This window comes from Gorilla gorilla, chromosome 4, assembly GCF_029281585.2.
Source record: "Gorilla gorilla gorilla isolate KB3781 chromosome 4, NHGRI_mGorGor1-v2.1_pri, whole genome shotgun sequence".
Classification (NCBI taxonomy): Eukaryota; Metazoa; Chordata; class Mammalia; order Primates; family Hominidae; genus Gorilla; species Gorilla gorilla.
Window position 1 is genome coordinate 175,853,764 of NC_073228.2, and position 16,644 is coordinate 175,870,407.

At 50.2% G+C, this 16,644-nt stretch overlaps 1 protein-coding gene across 1 annotated transcript in view; it reads right to left on the reverse strand.

Annotated features, from left to right (window-relative positions):
- Positions 1-627: 627 nt before the first annotated feature.
- Positions 628-16,644, reverse strand: part of STK10 (serine/threonine kinase 10) — a 144,340-nt gene continuing 128,323 nt past the window's right edge. Inside the window, exons 15-19 of the mRNA XM_019027991.4 lie at positions 14,443-14,567; positions 12,604-12,792; positions 11,588-11,713; positions 9,955-10,068; positions 628-2,033 (exon numbers count right to left, since the gene is read on the reverse strand). Of these exons, the coding sequence (XP_018883536.3) occupies positions 1,893-2,033; positions 9,955-10,068; positions 11,588-11,713; positions 12,604-12,792; positions 14,443-14,567 (695 nt within the window). The 3' untranslated portion in view covers positions 628-1,892. The remainder of the gene's footprint in view (positions 2,034-9,954; positions 10,069-11,587; positions 11,714-12,603; positions 12,793-14,442; positions 14,568-16,644) is intronic.

Genomic DNA, 16,644 nt, shown 5'->3' on the forward strand with positions numbered 1-16,644 from the left:
TAGCATGTATCTGTCGTCCCAGCTACTCAAGGTTGAAGCGGGGGAATCAGTTGAGCCACGAGTTTGAGATCAGCTTGGGCAACATATTACAGACCCTGTCTCAAAGAATTTTTTTTTTTTTTTTTTTAGAGACAGAGTCTCGCCCTGTTACCTAGGCTGGAGTGCAGTGGTGTGACCTTGGCTTACTGCAACCTCTGCCTCCTGGGTTCAAGTGATTCTCCTGCCTCAGCCTCCCGAGTAGCTGGGATTATAGGCATGCACCACCACGCCTGGCTAATTTTTGTACTTTTAGTAGAGACAGGGTTTTGCCATGTTGGCCAGGCTAGTCTCGAACTCCTCACCTCAGGTGTCACCATGCCCGGCCTAAAAATAAAGAATCTTAAATCTGTAGGAGTGAAGGCGGAAACAGTCCTCCCAGGAAGTCTCAACCACTCTACCACCAGCGAAACACTACCCAGACTCAATACGCCCATATGATTACTCCAAATCATTACCAGTTTTGTGGTGTTGTTGTTTGTTGTTTTAAAAAGCAGATATCTTCCTGGAGAAACCATACATTTTATAGTTGTTTCAATAAAATAATTAGAAATCAGGGTGAAAAAAGGTTTCCTTGTAAGTAAACCCGCATACTGGTTCAAACATTTGCTTTTATTGCGTTATATACACTCTGCAGCCGTAGAATCAGAATCTGGGGGAAGCCAACTGAGACCCCGAAGGCCCAGCAGGAGTCCATCTGAGGTACAGAACCTGTGCTTCCGCCATGTTCCTGGGGCAGGGGCATTCCATTTCCCCCTGATGCTTTTTCTTCCTGAAGAGAAGTCCAAGAGACTGCCAGCCCAGGTCTGAAATGCAAGGTGGGACTCCTGAACACAGTCGGGGGGACGGGGCAGAGGGAAACAGCCCTCCTGTTTCACCTGCAGACAGGGTGGGCCAGAGTGCTATGGAGCAGACTGGGTTGTGGAGGCCTCGTGTGCTGAGGAATCAGTCCCTGCACACAGGAGCCTGTGCGGTGGCCAGCACGAATCGCAGCCCGGCAGTACAGCCTGTGCTTCTCCATGCCTCCGGTGCCAACACCCCGCACGCGCCACACCAACTGCTCCACCTAACGTGCTCAGTGGCACAGGCTCAGGCAGCAAACGTGTTCCAACCCACCTGGGCAGAAGAGGCCAGGCCAGCAGACCAAGTCCTGTGTGTACGCGTATGTGTGTGCATTCACACCCACGTGCAGGAAGGGGGACGCGAGACGGCATGAAACACGGGAGAAGCAGAATAAACATTTCAGCCTCCCTCTTTCCCCGGTCCCCGCCCCCCACATAGACAAGGCTTTGTCTTAAGTGGAAAGCAAACTGGGAGACCAGGAGGAATGAGGCCATCTCCTGAGCAGCCAGCTGCAGGCCTGGCTCCACTGGGAACAGAAATGGCTGTGAGGGACTTGATGATTCAGTGACTCTGCAGGGAATGGCTGAAAAACCAAGAATTCCAGCCCGGATGAGCCCACGGGGACTTCATCAGCAGTGCTTTGTCCCACAGAGAGCAAAACTGGTATTTTCGCAAACAGGAGAGGACTCGAGGCCACAGAACACCCATTCCTCTTGGACCCTGACCCCACCAACAGCCCCATCCCTTCCAGCTTGAAGGGATCTGGGGCTCAAGGAGAATATACATTAGGGTCAGGTGACAAATAATTACACCTCACCCTCCACAGGCCAGCGAGAAGTCAGGAACGCTGGGGCAGGTCTATCAGGCACAGTTGGGGTGGCACAGGGCGAGGGGCTGGATTTGAGCTGGCACAGACGCAAGAGGGAAAAGGGGTCCTGAGTTACATGTTCACAGAGAATGAAGGAGAAGGCCCTGGGGCCCACCAAGCTGCCAGCCACAGCCCCGGGCGGTTGTTAAGAAGCATCCGCAGAACTGTAGGGGAAGAACTTGGCGGCCTTGCTTGGGGTGGAGGGGTTTGGGCACTCCGCCTCCTCGCTCAGCTTGAAGAACATCTCCTGCTCCCGCTTCTTCTGGTTCAGATCCTCTTCCAGAGCCTAGGGAAGAGAGAGGACGGATGGCACTTGGTGAGATCTGCAGGCCACACATGGGTGTCCCACTCACAGGACCCCCACTGACATGGCCTTCTCTGGAACATTCCCTTCCAGGCCTCAGTGCTTGAGAAACTACGGCTTCCCTATTTCCTACCCTAGAGCTCCTCCCACAGGAGGTAAGTACCACCTCCTGCCACCGCCACTCAGAAGCTCCCTGTGGACTGAAGGGTACAGTTGGGGGAAATGTCAATCTAGACGGGGCAGGGAGGAAAAAAAGCAGATGCAAATCCCCTGGCAGGAAAACAGCCAAATGACTGGAGAAAAGCCCGAGGGAGAAGATGGAGAGAGATTTAGCAGCAAAGGAAGCAGAGATGTCAGAAGTTTTTTTTTTTTTCAAAATACACATGCCTGAGTTGAGATTGCGCCACTGCACTCCAACTTGGGCGACAGTGCGAGACTCCATCTCAAAAACAAAAACAAAAACAAAATACACGTGCCTTTGCCTAAACCCAGAGGTTCGAATTTTGAAGATTTGTGGTGGGACCAAGGCCTTCTGTACTGTACAAACTCTTCAGGTAACTCAGAGGAGAGCTCTAGTTGAAAAGCACTGCAGGAGGTTCCCTTGGGCACAAGCAAGTCTATCTAGGTAAATTGGATCCTACCAGAAATATTTTTCTTTTCTTTTTTTTGAGACAGAGTTTTGCTCTGTCGCCCAGGCTGGAGTGCAGTGGCACTATCTTGGCTCACTGCAAATTCAGCCTCACAGGTTCAAGTGATCCTCCTGACTCAGCCTCCCCAGTAGCTGGGATTACAGGCACCTGCCACCATGACTGGCTAATTTTTGTATTTTTAATAGAGAAGGGGTTTCACCGTGTTGGCCAGACTGGTCTCAAACTCCTGACTTCATGTGATCCACCCACCTTGGCCTCCCAAAGTGCTTGGATTACAGGCGTGAGCCACCGCGCCTGGCCTAGGATTTTCTAAAGAAACTGGAAATCAAGATTTTAATGTAAAATCTCCTTATATACTTAAAAGTGGACATCTTTTAAAAAATTTACAGGCCAGGCGAGGTGGCTCAGCTTTGTAATCCCAGCACTTTGGGAGGCCAAGGCGGGCGGATCACCTGAGGTCAGGAGTTCAAGACCAGCCTGGCCAACGTGGCGAAACCCCATCTCTACTAAAAATACAAAAATTAGCCAGGTCTGGTAGTGTGTGCCTGTAATCCCAGCTACTTGGGAGGCTGAGGCAGGAGAATCACTTGAGGCGAGGTGGAAGTTGCAGTGAGCCAAGATCGCGCCACTGCACTCTAGCCTGGGTGACAGAGCAAGACTCCGTCTCAAAAAAAAAAAAAAAAAATTTTTTTTACATCACTATGTTGGCCAAACATACCATGCCTGTAAGCCAATTCCAGCACATAGGCTATCAGTTTGGGACCTCTGCTCTAGGAATACCAACAATTTAATAATAATAGCTACTACTTTTTGAGCACAGAATGGTTTAGTAACTTGCCCAAGGTTTCACAACTAGTAATGGAGGAGTTAGGACTTCATCCCACCTGTGTGACTCCAAAGCCTGGGCTGTTTAAGCATTATTCTGTTCTACCCACCACATATATTTCTCAATACAACCTTCCAAGGCCAGAGTCAGCGATCTTTTTTCTGTTATATGACAGATAGTAAACATTTTTGGCTTTGCAGGACATATTTGGTCTCTATTGTGACTACTCAACTGCCACTGTAGTACAAAATCAGCCACAGACAACCTGTAAATGAACGAGCATGGCTGTGTTCCAATAAAACTTTATTTACAAATATAGGTGGTGGGCCAGATTAGGACATTGGCAGTGGTTTGCTAACACCTACTTTAAGGAAATAAATATTATCTACATTTTACAGCCCGAAAAGCCAGGGTTCAGGAGGGAAGATTTGACTTGTTTGAGGCCACATTCTGTGTGAACACTGACCCAAGCAACACTTCATTGACTCTACCAGATATTCTGTACTTACTCGAAATACATCTGAATTTTTCTAAAAATACTCCACAATGTACAATCATCTCCCTGCCTCCATACAAGGCAGGGGGTTCGCAGGCTGCTGACTGTAATGCAAGAATGTAAAAGACCATTTATTCTCGAATAAAAATCATCACCTCCGGGTCATTGTTCCAGCAGAAACCCAAGTAGCTAATGACAGAAGAATTCTATAAAGAATTCTGCACAGAGGCAGCCCCCACAGGCAAAGTCCAATGCTGGCTTCCCAACTGCACACTCGTGGTGCCTCCCCTGAGCCCAGGCCCCTCTTTGAAGCGATCTGAGACATAAGGCAATAGCTAGAGGAAACGCGATCATTCATTTTCAAACTCTCTCAGGATAGGCCAAGGGTATAGAACCCCCAGGCAAGAGAACCAGGTGGACGTTCATTTCCTGATTGCAGAACCAACCTATGTCAGCAGGAACATTATTGACTTGAGTGTCAAGTATGGAAAGTCCCAGCAGACCATGGTTACAGAAACTGATGAGCGTGGGCCTAACAGGAAGTCTGGGATCTTGGTCAGCTTCCAGCCAGAAAGCTCCATGAGCGCAGGGAGGGAGGCCTCAATTCAAGGACTCCCAAGGCCATCACACAGCTGAGATGGGCAGTTGCCTCCTGTCCAGACCACAGTTACAGTAAGCAGAACTGAGGTACGATGGCAGAACAAACCTCAGGACTTCAGGACCCGTGGCATGAGATTAAGAGTAACTCGGGCAGTTTTCTCCTCAGAGAGTTTAGGGGAATGAGTATGTCCTTGGCCTTGTACTATGTGCTGGCGACTTCTGACATAACCTTGCAGTATTGATAGCTTCAGTGTACAAATAACCACACTGAGGCCCCATTTTTTTTTTTTTTTTTGAGACGGAGTCTTGCTCTGTCACCCAGGCTGGGGTGCAGTGATGCGATCTCGGCTCACTGCAACCTCCGCCTCCCGGGTTCAAGCCATTCTCCTGCCTCAGCCCCCCATGTAGCTGGGATTACAGGCATGCGCCACTGTGCCCGACTAATTTCTGTGATGGTTAATTTTATGTGTCAGCTTGGCAAGGCCATGGTATCCACCTGTTTGGTCAAACACCAGCTAGATGTCACTATGAAGGTATTTTCTAGATGTGATTAGCATTTCAATCAGTAAACTCTGAGTAAAGCAAATTACCCTTCATCATGTGGGTGGGCCTCAATCAGTTGAAGGCCTTCAGAGAAAAGAGAGAAGGAATTCTGCCTCTAGACAGCAACAACAACTGGGGGTCTCCAGCCTGCTGACCTGTCCTGCAGATTTCAGACATACCAGCCCCCACAATCGTGTAAGCCAATTCCTTAAAATAACTAAATCAATTTCCCTCTCCCTCTCCCTACACACACACACACACACACACACACACACACACACACACACACACACACACACACATCCTCTCTCTATCTTGGTTCTGTTTCTCTAGAGAATCCAGACTAATACAGGCCCAGAGCGGGGAAGATGGCTTGCCCAAGATCCCAAAGCTGGTGACCAGCAAGAACGTCTAGACTGCCAGCTAGAGAGGAAATGGACAAATTCCCCCAACCTCTGATACCATCCTAGTTCCAGATACCATCCTAGTCCAAGCTGCCATCATTGCACACCAAGGTCATCACAATAGTTTCCTTACTGGTCTCTCTGCCTCCACTCTTGACCCCTGAGGGCAGCCAGCGGGATCCTTTTCAAAACATGAGTCAGACCACCCTGTTCTCTGCTCGGAACCCTCCAGTGGCTTCCATCTCACACAGAGTAAAAGCCAGACTTTACACAGGCCCCCCACCCCTCTGACTTTACCTCCTATCACCTCCCTCCGTCACCACCACTCTCTCCAGCTCAGGGGTCTCCTTGTTTCACAAGCAAGGTGTCCGGGCCTTTGCAGTTGCTCTTCCTTGTGCTGGGAATGTCCCCCTGAAAACCCCCACGGCTGCACGCCTCCCTCCCTCAGGTCCTTCAGATCTTGGCTCAGATGTCATCTTCTTAGACGACATCTTCCTGCCACACCGTCTGAAGCAGCCTCACTTTGTGACCCCCCCATGCTGTTTCCTTCCCTGCTTCTTGGCCCCTTACTAGAAGGTCGGTTCTTCCGGAGGGCACGGACTTGTCCCTTTTGTTCAATGCAGTATCTCTAGTGTCTGAAACAGCGTGGGGCACTTAGCAGGTGTTCAAGAAATATGTGTTGCATTAATACACAAACGAATGAACCATCAAGCTAACGATGACACACAAATGCAATCCCATGTGATAAGCACCATGACAGGGGCAAGGACGGGGAGCCCAGAAGACACCATACAGCCTCCGTGGGGGAGGCCTGAATAATGAAGACAAACAGAAGTTGGCCAAGCAAAGGCTGGTGGGTAGAGAATTCCTGGCAAGGGGAACAGGCTGGGCAAAAGCCCAGCAGGGAACGAGGGAAGCGCATATGGCATGGAGATCTATTTGGGTACTGAAATCTGCTCAGAGCACAAGTGGGGGATGAGACTCACGGGAGATAAGGCAAGAACAGTAGTTCTCGAAGTGTGGTCCACGAACCCCTAGGGGGCCCAAAACACTTTCTGGGGGTGGGGGAGGGGCAGCAAGCTCTAGTTTCCTACTAAGACACAGTTTGCTTTTTCACTGTTTTGATATTTGTGCTAATGGTACAAAAGCAATGATGGGTAAAACTTCTGGAGCTTCTGGAGGATTAAGACAACGGCCCCTCCTAACTGAATGGGTATTCTTCACCACCGTGCACTCACATGTGTTTATTTTTATTTTTATTTTTTGAGATGGAGTTTCACTCTTTCGCCCAGGCTGGAGTGAAGTGGTGAGATCTTGGCTCACTGCAACCTCTGCCCGCCGGGTTCAAGTGATTCTCCTGCCTCAGCCACCCGAGTAGCTGGGATTACAGGCATGCACCACCATGTCTGGCTAATTTTTGTATTTTTAGTAGAGACTGGGTTTCGCCATGTTGGCCAGGCTGGTCTCGAACTCCTGACCTCAGGTGATCCACCTGCCTTGGCCTCCCAAAGTGCTGGGATTACAGGTGTGAGCCACCATGCCAGGCCCACTCACAGTATTTTAGAAAGTTTTTCAATTAAAACAATAAAGCCAATTGCACTTAAGATCACCTTGATGGTGCAACACAAATGGTTCATTTTATTAAATCCTGACCTTCAAGGTCACAGCCCTTTAACGTCCTGTGTGAGGAAATGAGAACTATGCATAAGGCCCGCCTGCTGCCAGTCAAAGCATGATGGCTGTCTAGAGATGCTGTTCTTGTGCCTGATATTGTTCTTGTGCAATTGTCTTGAGTTGTGGGCTGAACTCACCACTTGATTCTGCAGAATATCATTTTGATTAGAAAACAACTCCCAACTGGGCATGGTGGCATGTGTCTATAGTTCCAGCTACTTGGGAGGCTGAGACAGGAGAACTGCTTGAGCCCAGGTAGTCGAAATGAGCCTGGGCAACATAGCAAGACCCCATTTCAAAAAAAAAATTACTGACAAATATGGGTATTTAGCAAACACTCTCTTGAAAATGAACAAACTGAGCTGATCACTTCAAGGGAAACAAACTAAGGATATTTATTGCCAATGACAAAATGTGAGCATTCAAGCAAAAATGAGAACTTTGGAAAACCTGTGTCCACCAGCCTGAACTTGACAGCTTCTCAATTTTTTTTTTTTTTTCTTTTTGCCAGGGCCTCAATCTGTCCCCCAGGCTGGAGTGCAGTAGTGCAATCATGGCTCATTGCAGCCTTGACTTCCTGGCCTCAAGCGATCCTCCCATCTCAGGCTCCAGAGTATATGGGACTACAGGCATGTGCCACTGTGCCCGGCTAATTTTTGTATTTTTTGTAGAGATGAGGTTTCACTGTGTTGCCCAGGCTGGTGTCGAACTCCTGGGTTCACACCTATAATCCCAGCACTTTAGGAGTGGTGGCGGGTGCCTATAATCCCAGCTGCTCAGGAAGGTTGAGGCAGGAGAATCGCTTGAACCTGGGAGGTGGAGGTTGCAGTGAACCGAGATAGCGCCACTCCGTCTCAGGAAAAAAAAAAAAAAAATCCGCTGGTCTTTCTTGCACTTGGATGTAACTTTGTTCCAGCCATGATCCTGTAACATCATGCACTGGTCACTTAGAAAATATTGGTTTACTGAGTTATGCAGATCTTCCAAAAGTTGACACATTTCATTATACAATATTTTAAAAAAATTATATCTCCACCAGGCACAGTGATGCACATCTGTAGTCCCAGCTACTCGGGAAGCTAAGGCAGGAGAATCACTTGAACCCAGGAGGCAGAGGTTGCAGAGAGCCACGTTTCCACGCCTGTAATCCCAGCACTTTGGGAGGCCGAGGGGGGCGGATCACTTGAGGTCAGGAGTTCAAGACCAGCCTGGACAACATGGTGAAACCCCGTCTCTACTAAAAATAGAAAAACTAGCCAGGCATAGTGGCACGTGCCTGTAATCCCAGCTACTCAGGAGGTTGAGGCAGGAAAATCATTTGAACCCAGGAGGCAGAGGCTGAAGTGAGCCGAGATGGCACCACCGCATTCCAGCCTTGGGCGAAAGAGTGAAACTCTGTCTCCAAAATAAAAAATAAAATAAAGAAATCAACAGATGGGTCAGGAGAGACGTTGCAAAGGGGCTAGTGACAGAGAAGAAGCCCAACAGAAGGTGGGCCTAGGAGGACAAGGCAGGCGAGGAAGAGAGTGACTGGCAGCATTGGCTGCCACAAGGAGGTCAAGTCCAGCAAGCTGTATCCATGGGAGTCAGCCACCAGGATGTTGTTATTGACCTTGCCAGCAGTGGCTGCAGTGGGCTGAGAAAGGAATTTCTCAGTGGGTGGAGGAAGAAATTGTGACAGGGCTTTGCAGAGAAAGAGAGAGACAGGGCAGTAAAGAAAGATGCAGGACTGAGCGAGGGCATGGGGTTTGAAGGTGAAAGTATGGCAGGCACCATTCAAAAATGACCCCTGTGACTCTCTCTCATATAACTCTCCCCGCTCCTCTGCGTGTGGGTGGAAACTCTGAATGTGGTATCATTCCTGCAAGCAGGGAGGCTATCCCATGACCCTGATTTAATCACGTGAGCACAAAAGGGTTTTCTCTAGCTGGTGGCAGAAAGGGCTATCAGAGACATTCAAAGCACGAGGAGGTCTGAATGCATGCTTGCTATTTGGAGGTGGAGGAGGCCACATGATAAGGAGTGCTGGTGGCTTCTAGAAAATAACCCGTCTGAGGTCAGCAAGGAAACAGGGACCTCAGACCTACAGCCATAAGGAACTGGATTCTGTCGAAAGCTGAATGGGTTTGGAAGTGATTCTTCCCCAGAAACTTCAGCTAAGAGCCCAGCCACGCTGACAACGTTGATTGCAGCCTGGTGAGACCCTGAGCAGAGAACCCAGAGAGCCCACCCAGACTCTTGAACTCCATCACTAGGAGAGAGTAAACGGGTGTTGGTTTAAGCTGCTAAGTGTGTGGCAGTTCATCACACAGCAACAGAAAACTAAATCGGCAAGCAGTTTATCTGGTGCTGCGTTCTGACTTCTCAGAATAACTTCCTCTAAGAGAAAATCCCCACAGGCTGGGCTTCTGGCCCAGCAGCATGGCTGGTTTGACTCACTGCAGCATCCTCTGTGGACACATGGCAGGAGTCCTTCGGTCCGTGAGAGGGAGCTAAACAAGAGGCTGCCCTTCCAGAGGTGGAAGCTGCAGGGCGTTCAGCCACAAAGGGTTAGAAAGTTCCTCTCTCTTTCTCGGGCTGGAGATCCATTTGATGGTGCCACAAAGCAAGAGTCCACCAAAATAAGGAGACCTAACATGTCCTGGCCAGAGGCCTGTGCATGGCACAGAGCAGAGCCCGAGACTGAGCCCACCGGCTCGGATAAGGTTACCTTCTTGCGCGGCCGAAGCTTGTCCCGCCATTCCTTCAGGTTCTGGTTATGGCTCTCATCCAGGGCCTTCAGCTTCTGGGTTTCGTGCTCTACCAGGAGGTGGCACTTTTCATTCTGGAACAAATTCCAGGCAGAACAGGTGAGAAATCAGAAGACGCAGGCCCTGAAGACTGAGACACACCTCACGCTGTGGCTACGAGGGCACCAGCATCATTCATTTATTATTTCTTCTTGACTATAAATCCCATTTATTCAAACTCTATACGTAAATCACATGCACCAAGAAGTGCCTGGAGGAATAGTCCAGAATATGTTAATAGTTCTTATTAACTCTGTGGGGGGGAGGTGTAGTAAATTTGCAACTTTCTGTGAGGATACAGCAAGAAGGCAGCTGTCCGCAAGCCAGGAAGGGAGCCTTCACCAGAACCCCACCCTGCTGGCACCCTGATCTCAGACTTCCAGCCTTCAGAACTGTGAGAAAGAAGTTTCTGTCAATTAAAGCATCATGGTATTTTGTTATGGCAGCCCGAGCTAAGATACTCTGTATGTCTCACATATAATTTCCTCAGGGAGATCTGTGGCAAGGAATGAGGGTCACTGACATGGGTGAGACTCTTCTAACCTCACTGTTCTTTCTCTGAGGTAAGTTATCTGCTTTACAAAATGTAAATCTCTCTCATAGGCAGCAGTGACAAGTCCCTGTTGATTTCTTGCAGGGAATCAGTCTTGTCATGAGGAGCTTATAAAGCAGGGGGAAAGTGCCTTTATCCAGATACCACGACCCTACTGGGTTGGAAAAGTAGAATCCTTTGGGAGATTTTCATTTTGGGTTTCATGCTAGAGGCTTCTGGGAGTTTAGAACTTGGCTGAGTGAGAAGTAATACTCGCAGCAGCGCTGCATGCCCGTGGCCTGCCAGGAGCTGTGCTCGGCACTTCATACGGGCTCTCTCAGTGCTCACAGAAACCCGAGGCAGGGATAGGAAAACGGATGCGGAAGGTGAATGGCTTGGCCAAAAGTCACACAGTGGCAATCAGCAGAGCCCTGCCGGGGAGGCCTCAACACCTGGAATGTTTCCTCCACGCCTCCCCACCTCTCCAGAAATTGCCCGATGGGTCCAACAGCCTGAGCAGTTCCTGAGGTTCGAATCAGCCCCGTCCCCACAAGGGGGCTTCAGGTACCAGCTCCTGGGGACAGGACCCTCAGGCGTGGGGCAAACCCAGGGGCCAGGAAGCTTGAAGAGGTCAGGAATTACCACAGGAAAAGCAGCCCACAAGGGGCTCGGCCACACCCCGACCACCTTTGCCCAAAACACAGTGATGACTCAGAAACCCTGCAGCAGCCCACTGCCAGCTCCGTCACTTCATTCACAAGTCCTTGCCCCAATCCTGCACAGCAGGAATGGTCATCCCCACGCCCATTTTAGGAGTGTGAGAGCTATGGCTTAGGAGGGTGATATGATTTGCCCAACCTCACAGAGCCCTAGAGCAGCATGGCAGGGCTGGAAACCATCCATCCCGGGCGTGTCTGATGAAGATCCTTCCCTGCTGTGGAGTTTCTGGCCCCCTGAGAGCTGATGGCCTTGGGGAAACTGAGGCAGCCTGGGGGCAGGGGCAGGGGCAGGCAGGGCGGTACCTGCAGCTGCTGCAGCTCGCTCATGTTGCTCTCGCACTGCGCCAGCATGTCCCGCATCTGGTTCTCGTGTTTCTGCTGTTGCTGCAGCCGCTCTGACTTCTGCCTCTTCTCCTCCTGCTGGGAGAACTGCACCAGAGAGAGGGTGGGTGCCTCAGGGGGCCAGGGCCTGGCTGGTTGGGTAGGGAGCCCCACTCAGCCCTGGCCCAGGGAGACCCCTCAGGGGGACTGGTCTGTGCACAGCCCCAGTACCCAGCACCAGCTCAGGCTGTGCCCGTGTTAAGTCCTCACCCTGAGCTGAGACCCAGCCCCTGCCCTCGAGGAGCCCCCAGGCCGGTGGGGACATGACACTGCAATGTCACACACGCCAGGAAAGTGTGTGTACCAGGCAGGAATCACAAGGGCCCATGTGCCCGAGCCACAAGGGCAACACAGGATGTGGGGAAGCTGGCCAAATAAAAGTGGGGGAGTGCGGAAGGGAAGGGCGCAGGAGAATTGGCAACATAGCACCAAGCTCTACCTCTGTCCACACACAGAGGTGAATTCACCATGAGGCTGATGAAGCTTCCAGGGCACGCGTGGTGACTCGCACACCCCCTCCCAAGACCTTATGGCGGGTGGGTCGGAGTGCATCTTTCCTTTTTTTTTTTTAAGATGGAGTCTCGCTCTGTTGCCCAGGCTGGAGTGCAGTGGTTCAATCTTGGCTCACTGCAACCTCTGCCTCCCGGGCTCAAGCAATCCTCCCACCTCGGCCTTCCAAGCAGCCACCACACCTGGCTAATTTTTTTAAAAAATTATTTTTTTGTAGAGATGGGGTTTTGCTGTGTTGCCCAGGCTGGTCTCAAACTCCTGGGCTCAAGTGACCCGCCCGCCTCGGCCTCTCAGTGTTGGGATTACAGATGTGAGCCAGCCTGCATCTTGCTTCATATTCTCCAAAACTGTATAAGGCCCAGGCCCCGCCAAACCTGGCCCTGCCTACACCCCGGCACACTTGCAGACCCTGCAGGCCCGGCCCCCACCTGCTTGATCTTCTCGCGCTGCTCGGCTGCGCTGCCCCCGCCATTGATGTGGAGGCTCTTCTTGTACATGGCCATGCGCGTCTTGCCCTCACTCCTCTGGATCTTGGGCAGCCGCGCCTTTTCCTGTTGCTGCCGCACCTTCAGCTGCTCTATCATGCGCTGGTTGTAGCGCTGCATCTGCTCCCGCTCCTGGAGAGGAATATCCAGAGGGGCTGAGGGCAGCTGCACTCTGGACTCAGAGCGTGGTCACAGGCTAAAGGTCCCCACACTCCACTCAGGGGCCCAGGACCAACGCAGCCCACAATGTTCAGCAGATCAAGGCTGGTGTTATTTTGCTTCTACACTAATAACATTATTTGTTCTCACTTTAAAAATTCTTGTTAATAATATCTTGGATTCTTACCTTCTAAATGCCTTTTCATCTAATCAATGATGGCATGCCATCATTAGCTAATATCTCAAAGCAAAATGTACACGAAAGGGGATGGTTTACCATTAGTGATGGCAGATATGAATTTATATTTTAAAAAATCCTGATAGATTTGAATTTTTTCCTTCCCCTAACACCTATTTGTATTTCAAAGCTCAGCATGGGCATCACCTCCTCCAAGAAGCCTTCCCCGATTTCTTCACTTGGTTGGGTAGCCTTATTCTGAACTCTCATGGCCCTATACTGACTTCCATCACTGCATTTAGATAAGAAACTGGAATTATACACAGCTGCTGTGCATCCAGACCTTGGTCTGTCTGTCACTGTCCCACTATGGAGGCTGAACTGAGACAGACAATTCCCGCAGGAGAGGGTGCTTTGGCCACACAGAGTAGGGGCCCTCACCAGCTCTGGGGAGTTCAGGGAAGGCTTCCCAGCAGAGGTGGTGAGTGGAGACCTAAAACTATTGAGGGAATGCACAAGAAAGAGAGAAATCAAGACAAAATGGAAAGGGAGGACAAAAAGAGGGGAAAGAGAAAAAAGCGCAAAAGAAAGACACACACCGGGCAGGCACAGTGGCTCATGCCTGTAATCCTGGCACTTTGGGAGGCCAAGGCGGGCAGATCACTTGAGGTCAGGGGTTTGAGACCAGCCTGGCAAACAAGGTGAAAGCCCAACTCTGCTAAAAAAAAAAAAAAATACAAAAATTAGCCAGGCATGGTGGCAAGCACCTGTAATCCCAGCTACTCGGGAGGCTGAGGCAGGAGAATCGCTTGAACCCAGGAGGTGGAGGTTGCAGTGAGCCTAGATGGCGCCACTGCACTCCAGCCTGAGTGAGAGAGCGACTCCATCTCGAAAGAAAGAAAGAGAAAGAAAGAAAGAAAGAAAGAAAGAAAGAAAGAAAGAAAGAAAGAAAGAAAGGAAGGAAGGAAGGAAGGAAGGAAGGAAGGAAGGAAGGAAGGAAGGAAGGAAGGAAGGAAGGAAGGGAAAGAAGAAAGAAAGAAGGAAAGAAAGAAAAAAAGAGGAAGGAAGGAAGGAAAGAAAAGAAAGAAAGAAGGAAAGAAAAAGAAAGAAAAGAAAGAAAGAAGAAAAAGAGAAAGAGAAAGAAAGGAAAGAAGAAAGGGAAAAAAAAGAAAAGAAAGACATACACAGCAAGTAACAGAGTCAGTGAGGGAGCCACTTGGGCCATCGGCTTCCCTGCATCGTTTCCCCTATTCCTGGTCCCTTGAGCTGAAGCAGGACACCCCTGGAGAACTTCCTGAGGCCTCACTGCAGCCAGCCCTGGCTCCTCTTGGGGGCACTTGTCGTCCAAAGTGTGCACCCAAGAGGTGCCCCATCACATACAGCCTCATGGCTCTCCCAGGTCGGCCCGGCAGCAGATCCGAGCCCCGTGCCGCCGGCAGCCTCACCTTCTCATGCTTGCGCAGCAGCTCGTGCCGCTGGAGGAAGTACTGGTCTTTGAGCTGCTGCTTCACCAGCTGGTGCCTCTCTTGCAGCTGGTGCTCTTCCATCTCCCACAGGGCTGCTTCCCGGTCTGCAGAGGACATGCCACTGAGCTGGTGAGGTGCTGACAACCAGAGACCCGACAGGCCCTCTGCCCCCCACTTCTGCCTGGCCTCCTCATGCTGGAGATGATAACCAACCTGCTGGGCTCAGGAATCGCCACATGTGCTACCTCATTAGACCATGTTGGCTGATCTGAGCTGAGGCCTAGAAACTGTCTTTAAGCCTAAGGAATGAGAGCTCCCAGGAGCATGGTATAGCAGGAAGTGTTCAAAGTCAGGAGCCACAGAAACTGCAGCTATAGGCTGGAACCCAGCTCCATCGGTGGGATTAGGAATGGAGAGGTTCTCTAGGCATCAGCTGCCATGTCTGCCAGATGGACACAGCTATACCATGGAGGGAGGGGACGTCCTTGGGAGAAACTTTGAAGTGCAAGGTTTCCACACTGCATCTCTACCTTCCTGATGGGCACCTGGGAAGAGCTCAGATGGAGACCCCAAGAAGAAGACAGGATGGCCTCTTGTCACTATTTCCTCCTTTGAAAAATGGGTGAGATCCTCCTTGTCTCCTGCACGTCCCAGGCATGCGTCATGAAGACAATGAAGATACTGGCATCTTAACACTGGAGGTCTCTTAATCCACTCCTGTGCACAGCAGCCGGGTGGGGACCTGGGGTCAAAGGGAGACTCTCACGCCCTTCGAGACAGGAGATTATGCTTGGCTCAGTGCGAATGTTGTTTATTTCACTGCATTCCTGTTCCGTGCAAAATGGTATCTGCTTTTGGTATATCAGAATAGTGATTTTGGCTTCCACCCCAAAATCAGAACCACAGTTCTGTAAATAGGGCGGTTCTTACCAACATCATGGGATAGGAAAAGGAAGTGAGGGCTTTTCTTAAAACAACTGTGCTCTATTCAGAATATTGAAAACTCAAGAACCCCGTTTTGCTGATCCACATCAAATAATAAGAGGTTTATGTTGCTTAACTGCACTGGTCATCAAAGGCCTGGTTGAGGCCTGTTTTATAAATGAGCCAAAAATTGCCCTGGGACATTGGCCTCGTGTTGTTTACTTCCTCACAGCAGGCCTGGACCGTCAAAAGTCCACAGGCACCAAACTCAAATTTGTACCCATCCTCTTGTTATTTTTAAAACATAAAACCAGCCAGGCACAGTGGCTCACGCTGTAGTCCCAGCATTTTGGGAGGCTGAGGTGGGCAGATTGCTTGAGCCCAGGAACTTGAGACTAGCCTGGGCAAAATGGCGAAACCCAGTCTCTACTAAAAATATAAAAATTAGCTAGGTGTGGTGGTGTGCACCTGTAATCACAGCTGCTCAGGAGCCTAAGGCACGAGAATTGCTTGAACAGGGGAGGCAGAGGCTGCCGTGAGCCAATATCGTGCCACTGCACTCTAGCCTGGGTGACAGAGTAAGACTTGGTCTCAAAAAACAAAAACAAAAACAAAAAAAATGTATATAGTTACATAAAAAAGCTCAAACAGGGCCAGGCGCGGTGGCTCATGCTTATAATCCTAGCACTTTGGGAGGCTGAGGCAGGCAGATCACAAGGTCAGGAGATTGAGACCATCCTGGCTAACACGGTGAAACCCCGTCTCTACTAAAAATACAAAAAAAAAAAAAATTAGCTGGGCGTGGTGGCGGGCGCCTGTAGTCCCAGCTACTCAGGAGGCTGAGGCAGGAGAATGGCGCAGTGGCTCACACCTGTAATCCCAGCACTTTGGGAGGCCAAGGCAGGTGGATTGCTTAAGCTCAGGAGTTCAAGACCAGCCTGGCCAACATGGTGAAACCCCATCTCTCCTAAAAATATAAAAAATTAGCTGGACGTGGTGGCGCAAACCTGTAATCATCCCAGCTATGAAGGAGGCTAAGGCAGAAGAACTGCTTGAACCTGGGAGGTGGAGGTTGCAGTGAGCTAAGATTGTGCCACTGCACTCCAGCCTGGATGACACAGTGAGACAGCGAGACTCCATCTCAAAAAAAAAAAAAAAAAGCTCAAACCAAGCAGATATTTAGCCATTTGGAGCCTGCCTACTTTGCATACCCCATGAAACTGCACCTAACATCTGCCAGCCATAGAGATGAAAGAC